We start from the raw sequence: 26,792 nt of genomic DNA, 5'->3' as shown, positions 1-26,792 counted from the left end.
GAGCGTGACAGCCCGACACCCGACCCAACAGCGCTGCCCCCACCAGCAAGCAGCTGAGCCATCAGACAAGACGTCCAGACGGAGTCTGCTCTGCTCCGGCAGGGGGAGGGAGGGAGGGAGGGAGGGGAGGAGGGAGCGCCCCCCAAGGCAGGCTGACACGTTTTTTTAGAGTCGCTCTACAAATAATGAAGCACCAAGACATGATCCCTCTCCTTCCCGCTCATTCTCTCTCTCTCTCTCCATCTCCATCTCTCTCGCTCTCTCTCTCTCTCTCCCTCTCTCTCTCTCTCTCTTTCTCTCTCTCTTTCTCTCTCTCTCTCTCTCTGCCCCCCTCATCCTCCACTCACGTTAATGGCCGCTAATGGAGTTTCCGATATGATGGATTGAGATGCACGATGTAATTGAGCTGCCCTCGCTGTGGCTTGTTGGAGGACAGCTGTCTCCTTGTGGGGGGAAGTGGATATCGCCACCTTGCCTGCCTCTCAATGAAGACTGCACTTGACTTTCTTCAGATCATTACCTCCTCCCCGCTCTCTCTCTCTCTCTCTCTCTCTCTCTCTCTCTCTCTCTCTCTCTCTCTCTCTCTCCTCTCTCTCTCTCTCTCTCTCTCTCTCTCTCTCTCTCTCTCTCCCCTCTCTCTCTCCCTCTCTCCCCTTCTCCCAATCTCCATAGAGCAGAACGATGTTTCTTCCATCCCTTTCGACTTCTCTCAGTGTGAAACTCCTCAGGGTGATCTCAAGGTGCCCCCAAAGGAAGACTTCCTTTCTTCCTTTCTTTCTTTTTATTCTCTCTAATTCTCTTTTCCTTTTTTTTTAAGTTCAAGCGTTTCGTTGTTAGGGACGCTCGGAGAGCTGCTTGCAGACAGACGGGCTCTCCAGTTTCCGCCGCTGTGCACAGGTGCAGATGAGACTGATGGCAGAAGAGCCGGGGGGGGGGGGGCAGCGAGTGATGATATTACCATTTCAAAAAGGCTCCACGTAGGACTATAGCTGCAGTCCAATCAATACTTGTAAATGAAAGCCTCTGCATTCTCCAGCCGCAAGACTTATTATTATTTTATTTTTAAACTGGAGAAAAGTGTGTGTGTGCGTGTGTGTGTCTGTGTGTGTGTCTCTCTCTGTCTGTATGTGTTCGTGTGTGTGTGTGCCTGTGTCTGTGTGTGTGTGTGTGTGTCGTGTGTGTGTGTGTGTTGTCTTAGATGTGTTAAAACTCCCAGCGGCCATCTGAAATAGCTGGAACTGAGCCTCCATAGAGGTCAACGCCCCCGGATTGTTTTAAAAGTGCATTCAGTTACTTTGTTTTGTTTGTTTTGTTTTGTTTGTTTGTTGATCAGTACTGCAGGAGATTGAAAGTTTGAAGGTTTAAAAAAACAAAACACATAGTCCTTATATCTCTGTCCACAATGAATACAAACAACACTCACGCTGAGTTTGCATTGCTCTGTTGTTGTGCTTGTCTATTTGTTGTTTCTTTGTTTGTTTGTTTGTTGTGTGTTAAACTAATGTCTCATCCTCTCCTTGTTTGTTTTTGCCTCCTGTAGACTTCGACCCGAGCCTGGGCATGATGACTGGCATCGCTCCCATGAACCCCATGATGCCCGGCCTGGGCATCGTACCTCCGCCCATCTCCCAGGACATGCCCGTCGTCAAGGAGATCATCCACTGCAAGAGCTGCACCTTGTTCCCGCCCAACCCCAGTAAGGCTGCGACAACTCTCTACTCTCTACTAGCTGTTTAGTCAAGCACCCGAACCACCCTACCCCCCACCTCTCCCCATTCCCAAGCTGTCATCTCGCATTTCAGTTAGCGCTTATGCTCGGATAAGCATTCCTCTCCTCTCTCATGCATTTTAAACGACAGTATTGACTGCCTTCGTGACCTAAAATGCTGCGTGAGGAGGAGGCATCAAGGACTCCCTTTCTCTTTTCATTCCCTTTTTCTCCCTCTCTCTCCCTCTCTCTTTCTTTCTTTCTCTCCCTCTCTCTCTCTCTCTCTCTGTCTCTCTCTCCCTCTCTCTCCCTCTCTCTTTCTCTCTCTCTCTCTCTCTCTGTGTCTGTCTCTAAATAATGCTGGAAGGCCAAGGAAGCTCTAAAAGTTGTCTATTGACCGGACATTATGATTGTGACAGGCTATAAACTCCTTGGCCAAGAGGACCATGTCAGGACTGCACACACACACGCACACACACACACACGCACACACACACGCACGCACACACACACTCACAGAGCTGTGAAAAGCCACCCGCCATTCACATCAGGATCAAGTGACTGCACAGATGATTGGATTGGGTACAGAGTGAGAGGAAAATCTCCCTATTTTCATCTCTGCTTTCCTCTTTCCTTCTGGCTCTCTATCCCCTCTCTCTCTCTCTCTCTCTCTCTCTCTCTCTCTCTCTCTCTCTATCCCTCTCTCTCTCTCTCTCTTTCTCTATCCCTCTCTCTCTCTCTTTCACTCACTCAGTTTCCTTCTTTTCACCCTCTACTGTCTCTCCTCTCTCCCTCTCTCTCTCTCTCTCTCTCTCTCTCTCTATCTCTATCCCTCTCTCTCTCTCTCTCTTTCTCTCTATCCCTCTCTCTCTCTCTCTCTCTCTCTCTCTCTCTCTATCCCTCTCTCTCTCTCTTTCACTCACTCAGTTTCCTTCTTTTCACCCTCTACTGTCTCTCCCTCTCTCTCTCTCTCTCTCTCTCTCTCTCTCTCTCTCTCTCTCTCTTTAACTGAGCCAAAGAGCAGCTTATCAGCATTCACACCTCATCAGAGAGATAGAGGCAAGAGCAGGAAGGAGGGAGAGTGAAAGAGAGGGAGAGAGAGAGAGAAGAGGGGGGTGGACAGGAGAGGAGGAGAGAAGAGGAGGAGGAGGAGGTGAGGCCCAGACTGTAATTGGAGCAGTGACCTCTGCAGAGATGGGGCACTCTGGCATGTTAAATATGCCACGCTGCAAGAAGGGTGGAGGTGGTGGGGTTGTGTAGGGTGTGTGGGGGGGGGGGGGGGGGGTGGAGGTGGTGGGGAATTATATCTACTGCCGCCTGTCACTTCTGTCTCTTCCCACCACCACACACGCGCACTCACACACGCACGCACGCACGCACACACACACACACACACACACACACACACACACACACACACACACACACCACCACTTGCCTCGTCCACACAGCAGCCTCTGGCCTGGCCCCTGCAGCAGAGGTCAGAGGGGGTGGATCATTACCTGAGAGGGCGTGTGTCCTTGGGCCTCCTGCATGCATGGGGGTGAGCCAGGACCTGGGGTGAGGATCCCTAGAATTACTCTCTCTCTCTATCTCTCTATCTCTCTCTTTCTCTCTCTCTCTCTCTATCTCTCTCTCTCTCTCTCTGTCCCTCTATCTGTCTCTCTCTATCTCTCTCTTTCTTTATCTCTCTATCTCTCTCTCTGTCTGTCTGTTTCACACTCTATATCTGTCTCCCCTGTGCTAGAGTAGAGCTGGGGAATGTGGAGAGATGCACATGCACACACACACACACACACACACACACACACACACACAGAGCCAAAGATGGGCTTGGCTAATGGGCTAAAGCCACTGCAGACAACCTCACCACCCCATCCTGTCTTCCTAACAAACATGCCTGACATGACATGACGTGTACTGTACATCAGGTCAGACGTGCACACACCCAAACATGAGGATACGCCTCTGGTAGCATGTTTGTGTATGTGCGTAACTCAAGCTTCTCCTGGTCGCAATCAATACGCTGAGATCTGGACGTGCCTTCGGAGGTGGGGGTTGGACATGGGGAGGGTGGGGAGGGATGGCGGGTACACTGATCCTGAATGTGGCGCTCTGATCCCCCCCACCCCCCAATCAGGACGGTGCCTCCAGTGACCAGTCGCAGAGCTGCATACAGATAGTGTAGCCTAGCGCTGGAAGGACTAGCGTGATGCTATTACTGGTGTGCGGTTCTGGTATCAGCCAGATTATGTATGCGGTGCACTCTCTGAACTATATCAGATGGAGACACAGGCGTTTCGATTGAATTTTCTCTCAAATAATATTTCTCATATATTCTGTGTGTTGAGCTCCAGGAGGATTTTTTTTTTTTTTTTTGAAAGATGCTTTGGTGTCAGATTGGTTTTAAAGCAAACGAACTTTTCAGCAATACGTTTGGAGAATTCCAAACTCGCTCTCATAACAGCACTTTTCAAAAACGCCGTCTGTAGACAGTTTTCATCACAATTCCCACGCAGCTTGACATCACACGCAGTCTTCCAAAACAAAAGACCTAAAGAACCCCCCCCCCCCCAAAAAAAAAGTAAAGAAACAAACGAACAAAAGAAAAATAAGAAAAAAACCCTTTTCATGCGCGTTGTCAGATGGAGCAATTCTGTGTCCCACCCCTGCTGTACACCACATAGACAGGGAGATGGCTGATGAAATGATCACACAACAGTCAGAGACTAAAGCGCATCCATCACTGCGATGGCTGCCGAGGAGGGAGGGAGTGCTGGAGGGGTGGGCTGGCTGGCTCTAGTCTGCGGAAGACTCAGGGCTCCAAAGCTGGGGCGCACGCGGTGGGGCGTGCACGTACGCAGTGGTGCCTTTGAAGCCGCGTCGGGTTTATTACAGCCCTCTTGCAGGGCCGGTGCGCCGTCGAGGTTTCCACGGTGCCCCCGACTGTTACCCCAGAGAGCTAATTTTGTCCAGTAGCCTTTTGAGGGAGAAAGGACAGCAAAATGGACTCCACACCGTCTGCCATTAGTGAGACTCTGGTCTCAACAGCCAGTGAGGCTTATCAGCAATGGTCCAAATGTGTGTTCCAGTGAGTGTGTTTGTGTAAGGGAGGTGAACTGAGCTAGCGTGCTAGTGAGTGTGTTTGCACCTCTCTACTCTACCTCAGCCTAGAACTCTCAGTTCACTACTTCATGACTTCTGGCATGGACAAAAGTTATGTCGTTCATGCCTGTCTTTTTAAATTAATTTGACAGCATCAAATCAGATCAGACCCTTTCAGTTTTGGCGGTCATGTCCGCGGCAATCATGCCATTTTCTTGTTTGTACACGACACCCTGTAACTTATTTACTGCTTGCAAATGTTTCTGCGTTGAAAGTATTAAGCTAACATGACCCACGGTAATTATGCATCGTTTTCTTGCTGCACCGAAATTGTATTCAACCGTGACATTAGCACTGAGGAGAGTTTAATGTGCTGTTACACTCTCATTCATTAGCCACTCCCTCGGTGTGCTGCAGTACAGGAATCGTCCCCCAGCAGTGATGCTCGCTGAGGAGGCGCGGAGTCCTGCTGTCACAGATATCAGCAGTCAACATTACCCAGAATCCTCCTGGCCTGGACTTTGTCTTCTCTGGCCCGTGTCCAGTCCTGTCTATTTATAGTGACAAATTGAATACGTTCTTATGTGGATATATGCGCTTAACATTGCAAAGGTGGGGGATATTCCTCCCCGTCTGCGGCCCGCTGTAGCCCTAACTTATTCACCTTCCCTCGCCTTCAAGTGACTGTGCTGTAATGTGCCAAAGGCTACGGCTGATGGGGCTATTAGGGCTTCAACTGGAAGTGAAGGGGTTTCAGTGTGATGAATGACCAGTCCTCCATTTTGGGTGATTTCTCTTCCTCTCCCCCCTCCAAGGCAGAGAGAGGGGGGGTATTCCAACTCCCCAGTAGCCCCCTACCCCACCTCTCCTCTCTCCTCTCTCCATCAGGGGAGTGTGTGAGCTTTCGAGGCAGCGGTTCCTGGCACTGGGGATGTATTATACATAATGTACTGTATATAATATATTATGTATTCTGTGGTGCAATCAGTCTCGGGCCGGCTTTCATCAGCAGTCAGAAACAGTCTGAGTAGCCTTCCGTCTTCTCCCCAGAGTCGGCAGCCCCCTCGCCATTAGAGACGCGCGCTGTAGGCCTGAATGCTTTCTGCCCCCTCTCTCTCTCTCTCTCTCTCTCTCTCTCTCTCTCTCTCTCTCTCTCTCTCTTCCTCTCTCTCTCTCTTTCTTTCTCTCTCTCTCTCTCTCACACACACACACACACACACACACACACATTCAAACACTTCCTCTTTCTTATAGTGTAGCTCTGATTTTTTTTAGCCCTCTAGTGTTTTCTTTCTTCCTCGCCCACCGTCTACCCACCCATTTCTCTCAATCCCTTTCACTCTAATGCACTCTTCTCTCTCTTCTCTCTCTTCTCTCTCTTCTCTCTTCACCTCTCACTATGGTGCCACCTCACCTCAGCTTACCTTGCCACTTTCCCTCTGCCTCGCTACTCTCTCATTCTCTTTTCTTTTCTTCTCCTCGCCTCATATCCCCTCTTCCGCACGCTCCTGTTCCCATGTGCTGATGGTCCTCGCTTTGTGAGTGCGAGAACACTCATTCTTTTCCCTCTTCTCTGTGTTTTCCTGTCTCTCTCTCTCTCTCTCTCTCTCTCTCTCTCTCTCTCTTTCTTCATCTGTGGCATGTCACTCTCCCTGCTTCTCGTGAGAAACGGAGAGAGCATGTCGAAACTGGGTGACGGCTTTTAAAGCGACAGCTCCACATCCGCCCGTCATCATCAAAAGGGGTTGTCATCAGAGGCTCCCAAGAAAACGGGGGAAAAAAGAGCCCATCCCATTCAATTAGACTGACAAGAAAAGCATAACCTGAGTTTTTTTTTTTATTCTATTCTTTTTTTAAGGATAAAAGAACTCCTTTCTGGACGTGTTTGTTGACACTGTGGGTCAGTTGTCGGTTCAGACAGCTCTGTTCTGCCTGTAATTTTACTGTCACGTGGAATCAAATGGAACAGATATTTGGGTGAGAAATCTCCAAAAAAAAACAACTTTTGCAAGCAGACATGGAGATGGAGGCTAACTCTGTGCACCGAGAAACACTTTCCATCTGACATGTTTATTCCTGTGCTCCAGAGAGCTCTGCAGAAGGTTAGAGACTCAGTGGCTGTATTTTGAAAGTGAGTCCTCCAGGCTTGTAGCAGCCTCCTAGGTGTTCACATTGGCAGCCATGTTAAGAGAATGTTTCCACCCACTTCACACCCCCGCCCGCCTGGCTCCCAACTTTCAATGCCAAACAAGACACCACTATTATCGGACCCACAATCCTCTGCTGTCGGCCACTTCTGCAGGGGCGCTGTGCGTTCCCCGGGATTAGCCCTGACGTCCGTCCCCACCGAGCGGAGGTTAATAAATGGCTATTGACCCGCCGTCATCGCCTGTCATCTCAAGAGTCTGGCTCTGTGAAGGACGGGGCGACTATGCTGCCCCACCATACGGGGGGGAGGGAGGAGAGAGAGAGAGAGAGAGGGAGGGAGGGAGGGGTAGAGACAGAGAGAGAGAGAGAGAGAGAGAGAGAGAGAGAGAGAGAGCGTGAGAGAGGACAGATAAAAATCCTCTCCTCCTCAGACGAGACACACATCCAAGGCAGTGTGTGTGTTTGTGGGGGTGGAGGTGCTCCCCTTTGTGCATATAGAAACATGAAATCTTATTTTGTGCGTATGTTTGTAAAAGAAAAATGTAATTTAGATTTTGTGTGTGTGTGCACGTATGCATGTGTGTGTGTGTGTGTATGTGTGTGCGCACGCGTGTGTGTGATCTAGATTTTGCGTGTATGTATGTATGTGTGTGTGTGTGTGTGTGTGTGTGTGTATGTTCATTCGTGTGTGTGTTTACACATGACTCAATGCCCCATCTGTGACAGGTGCACCTGCCATCATCTGAGCAGGCTGCATATGCTGCCCATCAGTTGGTGCGGATTACCCACGGCCTTCCCCCGCCGCTGTGCCTGAAAGTGACCTTTAGATTCAGAGCCTCCCTCTCTTGGCTCCTCTCTTTTCACCTCTCTCTCTCTCTCTCTCTCTCTCTCTCTCTCTCTCTCTGTGGTAGCTCAGGGCGATGCGTCTGTCAGGGCTCATCTGTGTCTAGTGGCCCATGAGTGTGTGTGTGTGTGTGTGTGTGTGTGTGTGTGTGTGTGTGTTGCCGTTTGGCCTCCTGCACACTCAAACTCAACCCGCCTCATATCAATCTAAGTCTCCAAACACACGCGCCACGGGCGCATCCATGCCAGGCGCTCTGGTGTCTCTGCGCCCCAGCAGCAGCGCGGGACAGGGGACGGGGGGGGGGGGGGTTGGGGGGGGCGACGGAGGGCTTCAGCCTTTTCTCCATGTAGCTTTTTCTGCTCCGTTTCACTGCTGTTGTCTCGTTGTCTCTGGTGTTTTTCACACTTGGGTTTTGCCACTGGCTCTGTCCTTTCCCTCCATTGTTGTCGCCGTTTCTCTTTTCCGCCGCATGTCTCGTCATTGAATTCATTTTCACTTTCTTCTTTCACACATTTTCTGTCTTTCTCACTCTCTCTTCTTTCTCACTCTCTCTTCTTTCTCACTCTCTCTCTCTCGCTGGCATTCTCGTTCCTTTTCTTGCCCTGTCTTCCGTGAAAAGCCGCCACGGCGAACCCCCCCCCCCCTTTCAAATCTCGCAGCCGGCCGCCGTCTTGACTTCAAAAGCCTTTCAGCACAGAGCACAGTACAGCGCAGTGAGAGCTGTGTAATTATCATAAAGGGAGCTGGGGAAAGATGCCCTTCATATTCCCTCCGGCTCCCCCCACCTCCCCCACGCCCCCCCCCCCCCCCCTACGGGCACCGACTGAGTGCTTAGGGTGTTTGTGAACACCACGGGTCGTCCCAGCTCCTACTCCCTGGAGCTCCTGTAGTTATCGCTCCCGGGGAGAGGAGAGAAACAATGCTCCGAGGCAGGCAGGCACGCAGGCAGGCAGGCATGGAGCCAAGGGAGAGGGGCACTGGCTGATGGCGGTCAGAGGGATTTACAGATCCTGGGCGGCTGCCTTATCTGCTGCCGAGGTGCTGCTGATGTCTCCCGGGAAGTGCGTGACTGCAAGGGCAGCATGCAAGGGTTTGTGGTAACTCTCTCCGACTGTAAACGCACACACGCACACACACGCACACACACACACATACTAGGGCACGTATACCCTACCCCTCTAACCGTGCTCACTCAGGCTTCTAGTAGGTTCCTGGTGTTGTTGTTGGGGCGTGAAAGACTTATGGGAGTCTTACCAGCAAGCCCCGCTTCCCTCACAGGCTTTCACACAGGTGAGCAGGTTCCTCTGCTATCAGCCTCTCGGCCCCTCCCCACCTCCCCACCTCCCCGCACGACTGAAAGCCTAACTGAAGGTCGGTCATGTGAGACATGGACTTCTATGCTTCTTTGGCACTTACTGTATGTGTGTGTGGAAATGTGGTGTGGGGGAAAAAAAAAAAAAAAAACTTCTGAAAGTTATTTGGGCATTAAGTCCTCAGAGGCTTTCCATTATCTGAGGCATGCAGTGTCAGACTGCTTGTTTACTTGTTCACTCTCCACAGAATGTGACTGTCCTTCTACGTAAACATCTCCATGTTTACGTTCTCAGACTGTCATGAACATAATGAGATGTCTGCCTTGATGTGTTTTTGTGTGTGTGTGTGTGTGGGTGGGTGGGTGTGTTTTGGTTACTGATCCAGGACTAAAGTATGTGTGTATCCACCACTTTCTGAAATCACAGGCCCCTCTGCCCCGCCCCCCCCCCCCCCCATCTCTACTGACACACCCAACAAAGAAGCCAAAGCTAGTTTAATATTGCATAGCATCCGCCTCAGAGCCTGAGAGCACGGCGGCCCGCCGTAAAGTCAGTGCTGCTTTATTCTCCGTTGCTGCCGTGCAGCGGGTTGCCGCATCGTGCAGCCTCTGCCTCAGACACTCTTCCAACCCAAAAAGACTTCAGACCGAACGGTTGGCATGAACCGGCTGAGGCCGCTCCGCTCGGCTCCGCTCCGCTCGGCTCCGCTCTCTGCTCAGGTGTGACTTCTTAGCACAAGAAAGACAAAGCAAATCAAGACTCCTGCCCCTCGTGAGAAAACAAGTGCAGTGAGAAAATCTGTACAACTTATCGACTTCCTGTTTGTGTGTGTGTGTGTGTGTGTGTGTGTGTGTGTGTGTGTGTGTGTGTGTGTGTGTGTGTCTCTGTGTGCTCCCATGACTTTTTCCGTCCAGCTTAAGAAGACTTGAGCACACCAGGAAGCTCATAGCAATCCTATCTCATTCAGTGAGGACACTTTCTCTCTCTCTCTCTCTCTCTCTCTCTCTCTCTCTCTCTCATTTAGTAAGGACACTTTCTCTCTCTCTCTCTCTCATTCAGTAAGGGCACTTTCTTTCTCTCTCTCTGTTTTTCTTTTTGTCTTTCTCTCTCTTCCTGTCTGTCTCTCTCGCTCCGTTTCTCACTCTCTGTGTGACTTCTTCGTTCTCCGTCTCCCTCCATCTCACTCCCCGTCCTTTCGTTCACATCTCTGGGAAAAAGAACAGTGCGCAGCGCCAAGCTCCGAGCAATGTGACCGCTCATAGCAGGCCATTTTCCCATCAAGCCTCAGGGTGCGCTGCCATTGTTATCTTTCTTTTCTAAGCTGGATGAGCTCAAGAATTTGTCTGTGTCCACGACCCCGCTGTCCTGCAGCGGCCAGGGGATGGCATTTGGCCAGGCGCCAAGCCTGGAAACTGCCTTCGGAGTGCATTTGCTGGCAATCAAGGCTCGACTTTTGCAATACCTCTCGACCGACTTGCCCCAGCCCTCTGATAATGAGGCTTTAGAGCGTAACAAAAGGCCGGCCTGACAGGGCCTGACCTTTACTGCAACATCATCTCTTAACCGCCAACAACGCCATGAACTGGATTACTGGCAGGCGCTAGTGTTGCCATTTATTTTCTATTGTGCGGAATACAGAATTAACAACTAAAAGAGACTAAATCAAGTCATCATAGTCATTTTTTTTTTCTTAATATCTTCTATTATAAATTGAATAAAGCAGCACTGTTGTTTGCTAATACTTGTAACATTATCATAATGGACGTCAGAACATAATTGTCTTGGTTTATCTTGCCCAAAGCCAGAGAGCCTTGTGTCAGACATACAAATGGATTGGTTTGTGAACACAAAGGCCAGCGCCCAGTGGCGATGACTGGAACATACCTAAATTACCCGTTTACAGTGATCCTGTAAAAACAGCGAAAACAAGACTTCATTAAGCAGTTTGAGCCATAACAATGACAGAAACACAGAAACAAAACATGCAATTTTAGGATGGCTAGATAGCTATGACTATGCTATTAAGCCGTCATTTTTAATAGCTAACTACTTTTTATATAAGCTTTCTAACAGCTACTCATGAAGGAAAACACAGGGTGCCATAAACGTTGGCTCAGTTGGTTGAAGACAGATACAGGGATTTGAAAACCAAGTCATTTCTATGGACCTGACAGTGAAACAGTGAAACTGTGTTATACATATTGCTTATGGGTTAGCCTGAAGAGTTTTACAACCTTACTACAGTCTTATTATCGACTAGTCTTACCAGAACCCTAGATAAGTAAACTCTGTTTGATCTTGAATCAGCCGCAGTTTTGGTTTAACAGTTAATAGCTGTCGCTATGCTGCTGGGATCCCTCCTGGCCAAAAAGGCTTATTAGAGAACAAAATGGTGGAACCAAAGCTCTGTCTCGACAAATGATGGAGCTGCTCAAAGTTCAAATTAAATTTCACTTTTTTATTATTTTACTATTACGTTTTATTTCTTTATTACATTTTTTTTTGAAACATTGCAGAGATGACAGGTGTGTTCCGGCTGGCTAGCGGCCTGCTAATCCCACCCCGGGCGTTGGGGCTGCTCCATCGATTACGCTGCGGACGAGGCCAGGCGGATGGAGCTAATTATGTTTCTGAGGGATGAAATGGCCGATCCGCCAGAGATTAGCACGCTGAACCCAACCTCCCGACACCGTCTGGGACTGGGCTTTCAAATCAAAGGCAAAGCAAGCTGCCCGTTAACACACTTCTTCTGCCTCTCCAGCCGTGCACAGACAGACAGAGAGAGAGAGAGCTAACTCTTATGACATCCGTGGTAGTGTTTGCTCAGGCTTTAACAGGGACGTGCAGACCTGCTTCTTGTAATATAATACAAGTATGAGTATCTGCTCAATGTGCAGTATGGAGGAATAGCAAGGATCTAATCCGACAATCTGACCATTTTTCCCAGTTTTGCCCATGTTTTGATCAAATAATCTATCTATGTCATTTTATGGGCAGCTCAGGGATGCTTTTATACACTTCACTTCACACCAGGATCAGTGTCAGTTTTAAGTTGAGGTGGAATTCTTCCAGTGCATTCCTTCTCATTTCTAACGGAACACTGATTTTGAAGCACAGGCTCAAGTCACTCTTGTCTGGAGTGGAATAATAAGGGATTAATGGACTGCTGCACTGGAGAGTTTCTAACTTCTGTAAATGTATTTCTGTAATCAGCTCCTAACTGTAAATGTATTTCTGTAATCAGATTTGTAAACTAGATGATTATATTCCTTGGGCTACCTTTGAGACATTTTATGTGTAAACCAAGTTATGGATATTGCAACAAATCCACCTAAGTATATTGATTTCTTTATCTTATCTGTGCATCTAATAGTAGGCCTATACTAAACCAATTTAGCCTATAGTTTCATTTTTAAACACGTGGAAAATAATTATTTACACTACAGGCTTATATTTGTTGAAATGTATAATGGGATTTAATATTGATCAGTTAGTTGATCATTAACATCACAGATGGTTAGTCAACGGAGCTTTTATACATCCACAAGGGTAATTTATTGTTTGTAGATTTATTTTGTATATGTTTTCCTCGGCTGGGTTTAACTGTGACTCTAATGCAGGGTGTAATGTGTAGACTGGCCTGAATGCGGCCTGAAGTCTGCAGCACTGAGTCTCTCCAGTGGCTGCCTAGTGGACCACTAGCACACCACAGCAGGAGGATACCCAATCCAGTGACTTAGGATAGACAAGTGTAATGTTGTTGTTGTTGTTGTTGTTGTTGTTGTTACTTGTATTGCATTCATTGTGTCTACACTTGAGATAAATAAGTTTGTTTTTTCTTTTATCACAGACACATATATATGTGTATATATGTGTCTGTGATACAAGAAAAAACAAACTTGTTTGTTATTGTTGTTGTTTCCTCCTACATGTCTTATTGTGTGCTGGGCTTTATTTGTGTATTCAGGCGTGCGTATTCATTCTTCTCCACCAGTCTTCTCCAGTCTGAAAGCTATGCTGGTAGTGGACTCCTCAGGGGCCCGTGTTGCCGTTCTGTTTGCATTGAGAAGTCTGCAAACCACACGCACAGCTTCCCACATGGGAGATGTCTGCATTTTGTTAGAGCGCTGCTTATTGCTAGCTCGCTACATGTATTTTTTAGTGAAAAAGATATGCGGAGAAATATCCGAACCTCCACAGGAGAATGTTTTTTTTTTCTTCCACACAGGAAATTTATGTGATGGCACAGCAGAGATAAAGTTTATGCTACTGATACTACTGCTTAGCTATATAAGACGTAGAGGTAGAATTTGATGGAATAGCCCTTATCGAGTTATTTACCCAAGCCAGGTATGTGGAATGTAGGTATCAGTATATAACATTACATGTGTCACATTGATTGATGGTCAGGTGTTTCACAATGTAGCCCAGGCTTCATTACCATATATATGAATTCAGTCCAGAGAGCATGACATATCTGCACAAGTGATATGTCAGGAATGATATCGGTATTGCAGATTTCAGGATAGTCTGTGCCAGGGGTCCCCAACCTTTTTGGGGAGGTAGGGCTCCCTGAATGATACGCAATCATAGGGAGGTCTACTCATTTGAAACAAAAGCTGTCAGGTGACTGTAGACCCACACCCCTCACCTTCTGAATAATATGCGATTTACATTTAAATTATGGATGCCTTCACATATAAAGAAACTCTATTTCCATTAAAACATTTTAAATATGTAATAGAAACAGTACAGTTGTGATGTTTTTACATCGAGACCTGCAGGCAACTCATTGGCTATTTTTAGAAGGTGCGCATCAGGTGCCTCATAGGCATCCTGAGGGCTATCTAGTGCCCGCGGGCATCGTGTTGGCGAGGCCTCGGTATCCCAGGCCTGATTGACATTGATCAGGCTTTGCTAGTCAGATGGCAGAGTTGTTGAGATTGGAACCATTTAGTTATGAAGTCACTGAGCACTTGTGTTTCTAATCCCAACTGGTTCTGTGTGTGTGTATGTGTGTGTGTTTTCCTTCCAGATTTGCCACCTCCAGCCACGAGAGAGCGTCCTCCGGGCTGCAAGACGGTGTTTGTGGGAGGGCTGCCAGAGAACGCCACGGAGCAGCTGATCGTTGAGGTGTTCGAGCAGTGCGGCGACATCATCGCCATCCGCAAGAGCAAGAAGAACTTCTGCCACATCCGCTTCGCAGAGGAGCACACAGTGGACAAGGCCCTCTTCCTGTCCGGTAACGTATCCCGCAGGCCCCCTGAATCAAATAGCATTGTCACTCAGAACAAGCTAATATAGCCATGAGCACCCACCAAGCTTATGGATGTGAATGTGGGTGCGATCTCTGTGGCGGAGGAGGAGCAGTGGTGCAGTTGGTCATCTTTTGCCATGTATGGGTCCGAGTGCCCCTGTGGACCTCAGGTCAACTCTGACTCGATTCTCTTTTTCCAAGAAAATTGCTGTTTTTTCCCATGGCCACAGCAGAGACGTGTATGCAAAGATGGCCTGTTAAAATGCACATAGATTCACAGTGCATTCTCCAGTATCAGGTTCCATGAATTTTAATATTTGACTTGGTTTAGCACGGTCCTTGGCTACCGATAATGTAACATTAGCATTATAATCCATACACAGACATAGGCAATGAGATGAGTGTAATTATTGAGAAATTATTACAAATATACTGTATAAAAATAAACTATTGCATGATTTTTAACACACTGTAAGACACATTAATAATGATTATTAGTGCAACTCCTGACTTCAGCTACAAGCATGCGAGGCAACGAAGTGGAAAAGAACACTGAATTATACGCTCTGTCGGTCAACTTCTCCACCCCCCTAACTCCCTATCCACCCACACACACAGCCAGTCTCAAAAGCCTGCGCACACACACACACACACACACACACACACACACTCGCACACACACTTATTCACACACACACACGAAACACACACACACACACACACAATTATTCACACACACGACACACACAAACACACACACACACACACACACACACACACACACACACACACACACACTCGCATACACACTTATTCACACACACACACACACACACAATTATTCACACACACGACACACACAAACACACACACACACACACTTATTCAGACACATGTCACATACACACACACACATACACACACACAAACACACACACACACACACACACACACACACACTTATTCAGACACATGTTACATACACACACACACACACACACATGCATATATATTCACCACGCCGTGATTCGTGTTGGCCGCCTCCTCACTCCTTTCTTCTCATGAGATCCCAGTGGAGGGCTCTCGAGTCCCTCGCGCTCTTAAATCGCCCTTTGTATGCAAACGGCCATGAGACTGAGGTGGACATCTCTCCTCCTCCTCCTCCTCCTCCTCCTCCTCCTCCTCCGGCACCACTCTCACAGAAGAGGAGCAGGGGGGGGGTGTTCCCTTCCAATAATACCCCGTGCATTATTTACACTTCCCTGAGAGGTGCTATCTACCCAGGAGTGTGAGAGAGAGAGAGTGTCTGTGAGGGAGAGAAAGAGAGAAGGACAGAGAGTAGAAGAGAGCACCTCTCCTCTCCGTGGGATTTGGAGCCATGGCCCATATATTATGAGTCCTCGTGACGGAGCTCTGCAGCCTTTTCCATAAATAACGCCGCTCATTTCACACGCCGAACACACCGTATAAAATATTTAACGACGTCTGGGAGCCATAAAGCAGGAGTTGGGGCTGAAGGGGAGGTGTGGGGTGCAGGACCGGGCTGGTGGAGGAGCTCCGCAGGACGATACTCAGCTCTCCTTTTGGCAGGGCTTAGCATCCGTGACCGACTCCTGCTGTCTCTTACCTCTCCTCCCCTCCCCTCTCTCTCTCTATCTCTCTATCTCTCTTTCACTTTCTTTCACTCTCTCCATTTGTCTCCCCCTCTCTCAATCATGCCTCCTTTTCTTGCCCATCCACTTCCTTTCTTCCAGTCCACTTGAGGTGTGGCGCCCTCAACACACACACACACACACACACACACACACACACACACACACACATGGAGAGAGATTCTGGGCTTGCCGTCGCCTGCATATTTATCATCATTGGTCCTCTGGCTCGTTGCACACTGTCGAGGGTTAATACCATAATGAGTGTGTTTTAAAGACCCAGAAAGTGATTTGCCTTTAATCTGCTGTTAAACGCTGAGAGAATCACTGAGCAGGATCACGCCGCCACATTAGTCTGCGCGGACGCTCCAGTTTGGTCTGTCTGCATAAATCCACAATGCAAATTAAACATCAAAATTAGCAGGGCACTAGATGCAGATGAGCCCTGACAACCTCCTGGAGCTTCCAGAGAGATGAAGAGAGAGAGATGGAGAGAGAGAGAGAGAGAGATGGAGAGATAGAGATGGAGAGAGAGGAGAGATGGAAAGGATGGGATTGGAAGCCCATTGTTACCATTGGAGTCTGCATGAATTGGTATTCAGAGCACAAGTATGGTTTCACTCTTTTTTTCCTGTTTCTCTCTGTCCCTCGCTTCCTCTCTATCACCCCTCCAGCCCTGAGGTGTTGGGGCTTTGACCGTGGCCTGTGACAGAGAGGCAAACCGATTAAAAACACCATTCGTTAAGCTTCACGGGAAAGAGGGACGACTGGATCCGTCGCCCGCGCCAACGTACTTCCTGAGACGCGGGGCGAGGGGAGGGGGGGGGGGGGGGTCAAAAAAACTCTACCTGGCTGGGCACATGTGCCCAGGATGGCCAAATTGGATGGCATTGTTCAGGCCTGGGAGCGTTATACCTGCCCACACAGCCTCTTTGCCTCTCCAATCCCATTGCCCTGTGTGGATTACAAGGGAGTTTTTTAAGTGCACTCTGCTTCTAAAAATGTTTCAAAAAAGCGCTGCTCCCACCCCCCAAAAAAAGAAGCAAAGGCTTCCCATTTGATTTAATGCAGTGCTCTTTACACTCGAGTTATCTAAAACGGACAGAGAGGGCTTTCTGTCTTTTCTGTCTTTTTGAGGGCGGTGAGCTCGACTGACTGGCGAGGGCTCGGCTTGTGCGAGGCCGCTCACAGGGGCTGGTGCTGCTGTGTGCTCGCAGATTAGCAGGTGTGAGAGGGAGCCATAGACTCCTCCAGACCCCAGTGCAGGTTGTAGCCTAATCCCTAATCCCATTTCCCTCACCGCTCTCTCTCCCTGGCCGGCTCCCGCTTCTAAAGCTGTGCCCAGAGGCTCTGAGGGAACCCCGGAAAAGTGGAAAAGAGACTGCCCATACAGACTGGCTTAGCCACCCCCACCCCCCCACACACACACACACACACACACACACACACCCTTTCCTTTCTAAATTACACTGATATGGAGTGTCTCTTACACACTCTTATTCACACACACACACACACACACACACACACACACACCCACACACACACACCCCAGCCTCCTTTTCTAAAAGACACTGATATGGAGTTTCTTTTACACGCTCTTATTCACACACACACACACACACACACACATACACACATCCTTCCCTTTCTAAATTACACTGATATGGAGTGTCTCTTACACGCTCTTATTTACACACACACACACACACCCCAGCCTCCTTTTCTAAATGACACTGATATGGAGTCTCTTTTACACTCTCTTATTCACACACACACACACACACACACACACACCCCAGCCTCCTTTTCTAAATGACACTGATATGGAGTCTCTTTTACACGCTCTTATTTACACACACACACACACACACACACACACACACACCCCAGCCTCCTTTTCTAAATGACACTGATATGGAGTCTCTTTTACACTCTCTTATTCACACACACACACACACACACACACACACACCAGCCTCCTTTTCTAAATGACACTGATATGGAGTCTCTTTTACACGCTCTTATTTACACACACACACACACACACACACACACACACACACACACACCCCAGCCTCCTTTTCTAAATGACACTGATATGGAGTCTCTTTTACACTCTCTTATTCACACACACACACACACACACACACACACACACACACACACACACCCCAGCCTCCTTTTCTAAATGACACTGATATGGAGTCTCTTTTACACGCTCTTATTTACACACACACACACACACACACACACACACACACACACACACACACACACCAGCCTCCTTTTCTAAATGACACTGATATGGAGTCTCTTTTACACGCTCTTATTTACACACACACACACACACACACACACACACACACACACACACACACACCAGCCTCCTTTTCTAAATGACACTGATATGGAGTCTCTTTTACACTCTCTTATTCACACACACACACACACACACACACCCCAGCCTCCTTTTCTAAATGACACTGATATGGAGTCTCTTTTACACGCTCTTATTTACACACACACACACACACACACACACACACACACCCCAGCCTCCTTTTCTAAATGACACTGATATGGAGTCTCTTTTACACTCTCTTATTCACACACACACACACACACACACACACACACACACACACACACACACACACACACCCCAGCCTCCTTTTCTAAATGACACTGATATGGAGTCTCTTTTACACTCTCTTATTCACACACACACACACACACACACACACACACACACACACACACACACACACACACACACACACACACACACACACACACACACACACACACACACACACACACACACACACACACACACACCCCAGCCTCCTTTTCTAAATGACACTGATATGGAGTCTCTTTTACACTCTCTTATTCACTCTCCTGTTCACTGATACTCTGGTGACTCATACTCTGACCCCCTTGTCCAAAGCTTCCCTGTCTATGTGTGTTCGTCCACCCCAGTTCCTCTCCCTGCTCCCTGTTTGCTTTTGACCCCTCACTGCTATTTCTCTTCTTTTTATTTGCCCTCCCTCCCTGCCTCTTTTCTGCCTTTTTACTATTTCTTTCTACCACCTTCTCCCCCTTCTCCTCTCTCTCTCTCTCCATCTTATTTTACCGCTTTGCTTCGCCTCACATCTCTCTTCTTTCCCATTTATACTTTGTTCTCCTTTCTCTCTATCACCCCCTCTGTCTCTCCCTCTGCTTCTTTCTTTACCGCATTTATCTCTCTTTTTATTCATCTCTCTCTCTTTATCCATCTGTCTTTCTCTGCTTCTTCTCACCTTCTCTCTCTCTCTCTCTGTCTCTTTGTCTGTCTGTCTGTCTCTCTCTTTCTCTCTCTCTCTCTCTCCATCTGTCTGTCTTCTATCTCTAGTCTTTTTCTGCAGGCTATTCCTCCTCCTCCTCACCTCCTCTCTATGTGTCTCTCCCCCTCTCTCTCTGCAGACTATTCCTCCTCCTTCTCACCTCCTCTCTCTGTGTCTCTCCCCCTCTCTCTCTGCAGACTATTCCTCCTCCTTCTCACCTCCTCCTCACCTCCTCTCCCCCTCTCTCTCTGCAGACTACTCCTCCTCCTTCTCACCTCCTCTCCCCCTCTCTCTCTGCAGACTACTCCTCCTCCTTCTCACCTCCTCTCCCCCTCTCTCTCTGCAGACTATTCCTCCTCCTTCTCACCTCCTCTCCCCCTCTCTCTCTGCAGGCTACCGAATCAGACTAGGCTCCAGCACAGATAAGAAGGACACGGGGCGACTGCACGTGGACTTTGCGCAGGCGCGCGACGACCTGTACGAGTGGGAGTGCCGGCAGCGCATGCTGGCCCGCGAAGAGCGCCACCGCCGCCGCATCGAGGAGGACCGGCTCAGGCCGCCGTCGCCCCCGCCCATCGTGCACTACTCCGAGCACGAGTGCGGTCAGCTGGGGGAGAAGATCAAAGGTGCAGTGACCCACACACACACACACACACACACAGACAGACCACCTTGCCGACCTCCAAACACATTGATTATGTGCTAAGTCTCCTAACTCTTCTCTTTCTCACTCTGGTGGTCTGTCTCACTTATGTTCATCCTCTCTCTCCCTCTGAGTCTCTATGGTCTCACTTATGTTCATCCTCTCTCTCCCTCTGAGTCTCTATGGTCTCACTTATGTTCATCCTCTCTCTCCCTCTGAGTCTCTATGGTCTCACTTATGTTCATCCTCTCTCTCCCTCTCTGTCTCTGTGGACCGCTCGGACTCTCTCAGTCTCTATATCTCTATGTCTATCTTTTTACTTTTCTCTCTCTCTGTCTGTCCCCTTTCTCTCTCTCTCTCTTTTTCTCTATCTCTCTCTCTCTCTCTATCTGTCTAGCTATCTATCTACTTTTTTTCTCACTGTCTCTCTCTGTGTGTTTGTCCTTCTAAGTTACTTCACTTTCTCAACTTACTCTTTGTCTGTTTTCTTCTGTCTAAGTGATTCTCCTGACACACCCTTCAAGAAATGGAGGCTGTTGATTTTCCTGATGTCACCCTGAGCATTCAAGTGTGTGTGTGTGTGTGTGTGTGTGTGTGTGTGTGTGTGTGTGTGTGTGTGTGTGTGTGTGTGTGTGTGTGTGTGTGTGTGTGTGTGTGTGTGTGTGTGTGTGAGATTGTGAGTGTGTGTCCGTGCTTGAGTGTGTCTGTGTTGGTGTATCTGTCTCTTTAGATTTGAAGCTGGTTTCTGTTCAGTGAAAAGCTCCATCTGTTTAGCGTCTGAGTGCTGCTTGAGTGATGGTCCTTCGCCTGATGGTGAACGAGGGAGGCAGGGAGAGACAAGAAAAGGAAAAGGAGAAGAAAAGACAAAGAGAAGAGAGCCGAAAGATAAAGAGCGGGCGTGACAAAGGCTTTAAGCACAGCCACGTGTTGCTTCTTTCGAAAGTCTGCCAAAATCCCAAACTCTGGGGAGGGTAAAACCACGAGTGCGGAGGGGTCCCAAATCCAACCTGACAGCTCCTAATGAAGGGCGCTCTTTTGCTTCGATTGCTCTGCATTCCTAGCCTCCTAAAGCTTTCCCCCCTCCCTCCCCCACACAACCCCCCACCCCGAGCTCACTCCCAGGTCTCCCTCTCGAGGCCGTCACCTTGACAAATCTCTGCAACCCCACACACCTTTCACAGTGACATTTCAATTGGACCAGAAATGAATAGTTGCCACTCTATATTAAGTACAAGAGAGAGAGATAGAGCCCTCTGCTGTGCCTATAATGCTTCTTGAGCTACTCCATGTGGAAACATTCTTTCTTTCCAGTGGCATTAATTGCAGGCTATTGCTACACCGATTGTCTCCTTAAAAAAAAAAAAAAAAAACACACACACAGCAAAGAAGCGCTTGGTTTCCCATCTTTACCTCACAAAGGTAAACCACCACGTTGGTGGCCCAGCGGCGGCCAATGAGCTGATAGAACAGCATTAATAGAGGCTGAAGGCTTCTTTTAATAAAGCGCGGAGGAGCTGGCTGTAGTTGAAGCCCCGTGTGCCTCCATGATTGCTAAAGGACGAAGGCCTAAATCATTCGGTGAATAAGCAGGGGAGCCGGTGGCGGAATTTATGTTTATGCCACATTGATTCAATCTGTAAAGGTGGTGATGGATTATTAATGCAAATCATTTGACAGGCCTGCGAGGGGCTGTGTGGTCAGCAGCTGCCGTAAATAAATCAGCCCCCCCTCACCTCATCCTTACATGTTACACACACACACACACACACACACACACACACACACACACACACACACACACACACACACTCACACACTTACATCTTACACACTGAAGCACAAGCCTTTGTAGTGCTTATTAAAAGTAGCAGCAGCACAGAGAGAGAATGAGAAAGAGAGAAAGAGAGAGAGAATTAAAGGGATAAACACACACACACACACACACACACACACACTTGCATCTTACACACACACACACACACTCACTCATACACACAGACCAACACCTCTGCCTCATGCCTCTCACCCCCCAATAACACAACAGCCTCAGGCTGCTAGTTTAAACAACACCTCACATAACACACACACACACACACACACACACACACACACACCTAATCCAAGTCACCTCATTCTTGTCTTTTGCTGTCTTTCTACACGCCCCCCCCCCCCTCACACACACACTCAATGACACACCCACACACACATCTCCTCCATCTGCTGTTAAATACATGCCTAGTCTACCTGCCAAAGTTGTCTAGTTTGTCATGCACCACAATGAATACACAGGCTGATTCTATGAGCATATATATAGTGTTTATTTGTACATGCCTGCATCCTGTGTGTGTGTGTGTGTGTGTGTGTGTGTGTGTGTGTGTGTGTGTGTGTGTGTGTGTGTGTGTGTGTGTGTGTGTGTGTGTGAGTGAAAGACAGAGTGTATGTTTTGTATATGTCTTTGTTTACGTGTTTCGTGCAACATGTTTTGTTTCACACGGTAGTGGGGCGCTGTGCCCCCGCCCAGGTGGCTGCGGGTCTGTGTCATCGTCTGTAGTCATTCCGCGCCGCTCTCCCTGTCTGTAGTCATCTCCGCGCCGCTCTCCCTGTCTGTAGTCATCTCCGCGCCGCTCTCCCTGTCTGTAGTCATCTCCGCGCCGCTCTCCCTGTCTGTGTCATCGTCTGTAGTCATCTCCGCGCCGCTCTCCCTGTCTGTAGTCATCTCCGCGCCGCTCTCCCTGTCTGTAGTCATCTCCGCGCCGCTCTCCCTGTCTGTCCAACGCCTCCCCGCGCTTCTCGGCAAACGATCTCGAGGGCTCGAGATGGACGGGACGGCAGCATCTGCATAAGGATTCCGAGCCAAGGGCAGCGCTGAGACACAGAACAGACCCTCCTCTGCACGCCTCACACACACACACACACACACACACACACACACACACACACACACACACACACCACTGCCCCACCCTGCTCCGCGTCTCTCCTCACACGCCTGCAGACCCAGAACAAAGAAGGCTGCAATGTCTTTTGTCATCTCCCATCATCTCCCCTTCCCTAGAGTCACTCACACACACACACACACACACACACACACACTCTTACACTATCCTCTTCCTCACACTCCTACTATCCTCTGCTTGGGAGAATGCGCATTTTAAGTGTTGCTAAGCATCCCTGTGCCTTTCCTCCCACTGACTTTCAGCACTCTCAGCAGCTCCTTGCCCTCACTCTCCATCTCCCTACACCCCTTACCACCCCCACCCCCACCCCCACCCCCCCACACACTTGCCCAGCAGCGACTGCCAAGCCTTTGTAGTGCTTATTAAAAGTAGCAGCAGCACAGAGAGAGAATGAGAAAATGAGAGAGAGAATGAGAAAGAGAGAGAGAGAATGAGAGGGATAAAGAGGGGGAGAAAAGCGCGCTGTGAGCTCCGGCATCATTTCGGCGAGCACTGAACCCTCTTTGAGCTCCACGCACCTGCCGCCCGCACCTGCTCCCCACACGCCTGTAGGAGTGGCGTGAGAGGAGGCCATTAGAGCGTGCTGTTTGGCATGTGCCACAATGCCTGTGGAAGCCAGAGGGGAAAAGGGCCTCTTTGTGGCATCCCATGGCACTGACTTGTTAGGAGGCGAGCCTGATTGCGGTGAGCCCTGTTGAAGATGGCAGCCTCTCCTTCTCCCCCTCTCCCCCTCTCATTCTCTGACTCTATTCCCTGTCTCTTTGTCACTTTCTCTCTCACTCTATCTCTGTTCTCTATTTCTCTCTCTCTCTTTATCTCTTTCTCTCTCTGTTCTCTTTCTCTCTCTCTGTTCTCTATCTATGTTCTCTCTATCTCTCTCTATGTTCTCTCTCTCTCTCTCTCTCTCTATGTTCTCTCTCTCTCTCTCTCTCTGTTCTCTCTCTCTCTCTCTCTCTCTGTTCTCTCTCTATGTTCTTTCTCTCTCTCTCTCTATCTCTCTCTCTCTCTCTCTCTCTCTCTCTCTCTCTCTCTCTCTCTCTCTCTCTCTGTTCTCTCTCTCTGTGCATCCCTGGGCTCCAGTGCAATCTGTGCCCAGTCTCTGCTGGCCATCCGTCGTCACGGATACGGAGGAAGGAGGCGGCCGGCGCGGCCGTCGGCAGCTTGGCCCTGGCCGCGGCACCCGTCGCTCCCCTCCATCCCGAATAGACTCGTTGCGCTAACGAGAAGTGACGGCTGTGCCATGCCGTCGTCCCGACGAGCGCGGGCTCCTCTCTCTCTCTCTCTCTCTCTCTCTCTCTCTCTCTCTCTCTCTCTCTCTCTCTCTCTCTCTCTCTCTCCGCCATCAATGCTTTACCTCCCATCCTCCCTTGCCATCTGTCGCTCTAACCTCTCTCCATCTTTTTTTTTTCTCCTCCTCTCCTCCTCCTCTTCTTTCTTTCGCTCTCGCAGACGACTCCAAGTTCCCCGAGGCGGTGCGCGTGCTGCTGACCTGGGTGGAGCGAGGCGAAGTGAACCGGCGCAACGCCAACAACATCTACTCCATGATCCAGTCGTCCAACAGCCACATCCGCCGTCTCATGAACGAGAAGGCCGCCCACGAGAAGGAGATGGAGGAGGCCAAGGAGAAGTTCAAGAACGCCCTGGCTGGCATCCTAGTGCAATGTAAGCACAGCTGCCATGCCGTCGCCACCCTATCTCTGATGCACACTAACATACACACTCACACACACACACACACACACACACACACACACACACACACACACCTACACAGTCTCACTGACTTATGCTGCATGTAGCATAAAATGTAGCATGATTTTCACATAGCAGGCTCATGCACCTTACAGAGGGGTGCACTATGTCTATGACACCAAAAATACCTGGAAATGATGCACGGAATTCGTTTTTTTCTTCTTTTGTTCTTTTGTTCTTATGCCTATAAATCTGCTCAGAAGTACACACATTATGTCTCTCTGTCTGGCTTAACATGATCGCTCAGAGGCACTCTAGAAAGCAGCCCCTCCGCGGTGGGACCCACTGCTTGTAGAAGTACAATGAGGGAGCGGGAAGACTGATGGCCGCCCTGACTGACAAGTGATAGACGTAGCAATAGCACTTATGATGAGTACCCAAGACTCCGCCATTACACATTCCCCCAGTGGAGGAGCCCGGCTCTTAACGCCAGACACCGCAGACAGCGGGGAGAAGCTCACTTTCTCTCTCTCACACACACACACACACACACACACACACACACACACACACACACACACACACACACTGCTGTGACTGCTGTACACCGTGCTGTTGAAATGACATGAGACAAGCTCGGTTAACAAGGCCATAAAGGGAGAGTGGGAGCGTCTTTGAAGGTAGTGGAGTAGTACCACCCCCCCCCGCCCCCAACACACACACCTCACACCTCACACCTCACACCACCCCCCTGATCCATTCCACCTTCCCTAATGTGTCCATCAGGAAGCAGCCATCCATACAGGTACAGGAGTTAGCGTAAATCCAGGGCAGAGACTCCGAGAAGGCGAGAGCCTCCTGGAAGAGAAACGGAGAGGCAGAGAGAAAGTGAGAGAGAGTGTGTGTGTGAGAGAGAGAGAGAGAGAGCGAGAGACAGAGAATGAGAGAGATAGAGCTAGAGTGAGGGAGAGAGTGAGAGAAAGAGAAAGGGGTGGAGAGAGCAGGTCTCTCAGGCGCTGTCCCCTCTACACTAGCGCGGCGGACAACACCACTGGATGCAGTCGGCTCTCTCCCGTCCTGTTGCTGTCCATTATCACGTGGCGGCTTCTGTGTCACACTTGTGAAAGCAGCAGGAAAGGCTCTGACCTAGGTAGCAGCTGTCTGTCACGCCACTGCTCTATGAAATGTCTCAGGTACAGTTCAGCAATTTGTTCAACATGGTGTGTGTTCGTGTGTGTGTGTGTGCGTGTGTGTGTGTGTGTGTTTGCGTGCGTGTGTGTGTGTGTGTTTGGGGGGGGGGGGGGGGAGTGAATGTGTGTTTGTTTGTTTGTTTGTTTACCCTTAAACCGTCGTCACCTGTTGCCCTCTTTGGCACAGCTCCTGCCAAGCCTGACACAGACAGAAATATACAGTGTTACCCAACAGCAGTGCAAGTGCAAGCGCTTCTTTGTAAACAATAACACAAAAACACTGAGTGAGAAAAAGCGACTAAGCCAAGCAGAGAGACACCGTTAAACCTCCTGTCACAGTCGAAGACAAACAGGCGTTTTTCTTTCATCTCGCCTCCGCACACCCTCCGCACACCAATAGCCACATTTGCGCTCCTCACACACTCGCACTCACGTCTCATCCTCAGCGGTGTGACCCCCTTTCTACATGCACATACACACTACTACACACTTTAAACACAAAAGGCATCACCCTGGGTTTCAACTCTGTTAAAGGCTCCCTGCCTTATGTTATGTTGCTATCGTGCATGTGCGGTGCATTGTGTGGAGACTAGAAGGTAAGTCGTTCCAGAGGTCTTTAGCGTTCTCGGGTCTGAAAAACAGGAACAGGTAGAGTATTTTTTACAGTGGGGTGGCTGCATCAGCACGCTCTCCACATCAGCAGGTCCCTTACAGTATTTCTGTTCTATTTTAATTCCCCCCACCACCCTATAGCAGAGATACAGGAAGGCTCTTTTCAGGCAGCTTGGGGTCCTGGGTATATGTGTTAGATTAAAGCTTGTGTAGACACTGGACAGCAGACCTGATGGCGTAAAGAAGGCCATAGAGTAAAAGTAAGTAAAGCAACCAAATGAAGAATAAAAAAAAAAACATAAGAAGTGAAATGATTTCGTTGAAAAGAAATACAACACATCT

The 26,792-nt window shown here is 49.0% G+C and overlaps 1 protein-coding gene across 1 annotated transcript in view; it reads left to right on the top strand.

Moving 5' to 3' along the window:
• enox2 (ecto-NOX disulfide-thiol exchanger 2) overlaps positions 1-26,792 on the top strand; it is a 243,873-nt gene that overhangs the window by 174,580 nt on the left and 42,501 nt on the right. The window contains exons 9-11 of the mRNA XM_076291632.1: positions 14,154-14,360; positions 19,749-19,982; positions 24,406-24,618. Of these exons, the coding sequence (XP_076147747.1) occupies positions 14,154-14,360; positions 19,749-19,982; positions 24,406-24,618 (654 nt within the window). The remainder of the gene's footprint in view (positions 1-14,153; positions 14,361-19,748; positions 19,983-24,405; positions 24,619-26,792) is intronic.

Source organism: Alosa pseudoharengus, unplaced genomic scaffold (genome assembly GCF_046254945.1).
Source record: "Alosa pseudoharengus isolate Yale_2024_CS ecotype anadromous, Long Island Sound unplaced genomic scaffold, YU_APseudo_1.1 YU_APseudo_1.1_scf_19, whole genome shotgun sequence".
Classification (NCBI taxonomy): domain Eukaryota; kingdom Metazoa; phylum Chordata; class Actinopteri; order Clupeiformes; family Clupeidae; genus Alosa; species Alosa pseudoharengus.
Note: the sequence above shows the minus strand (reverse complement) of the source record. Positions and strands in the feature narration are given on the sequence as shown.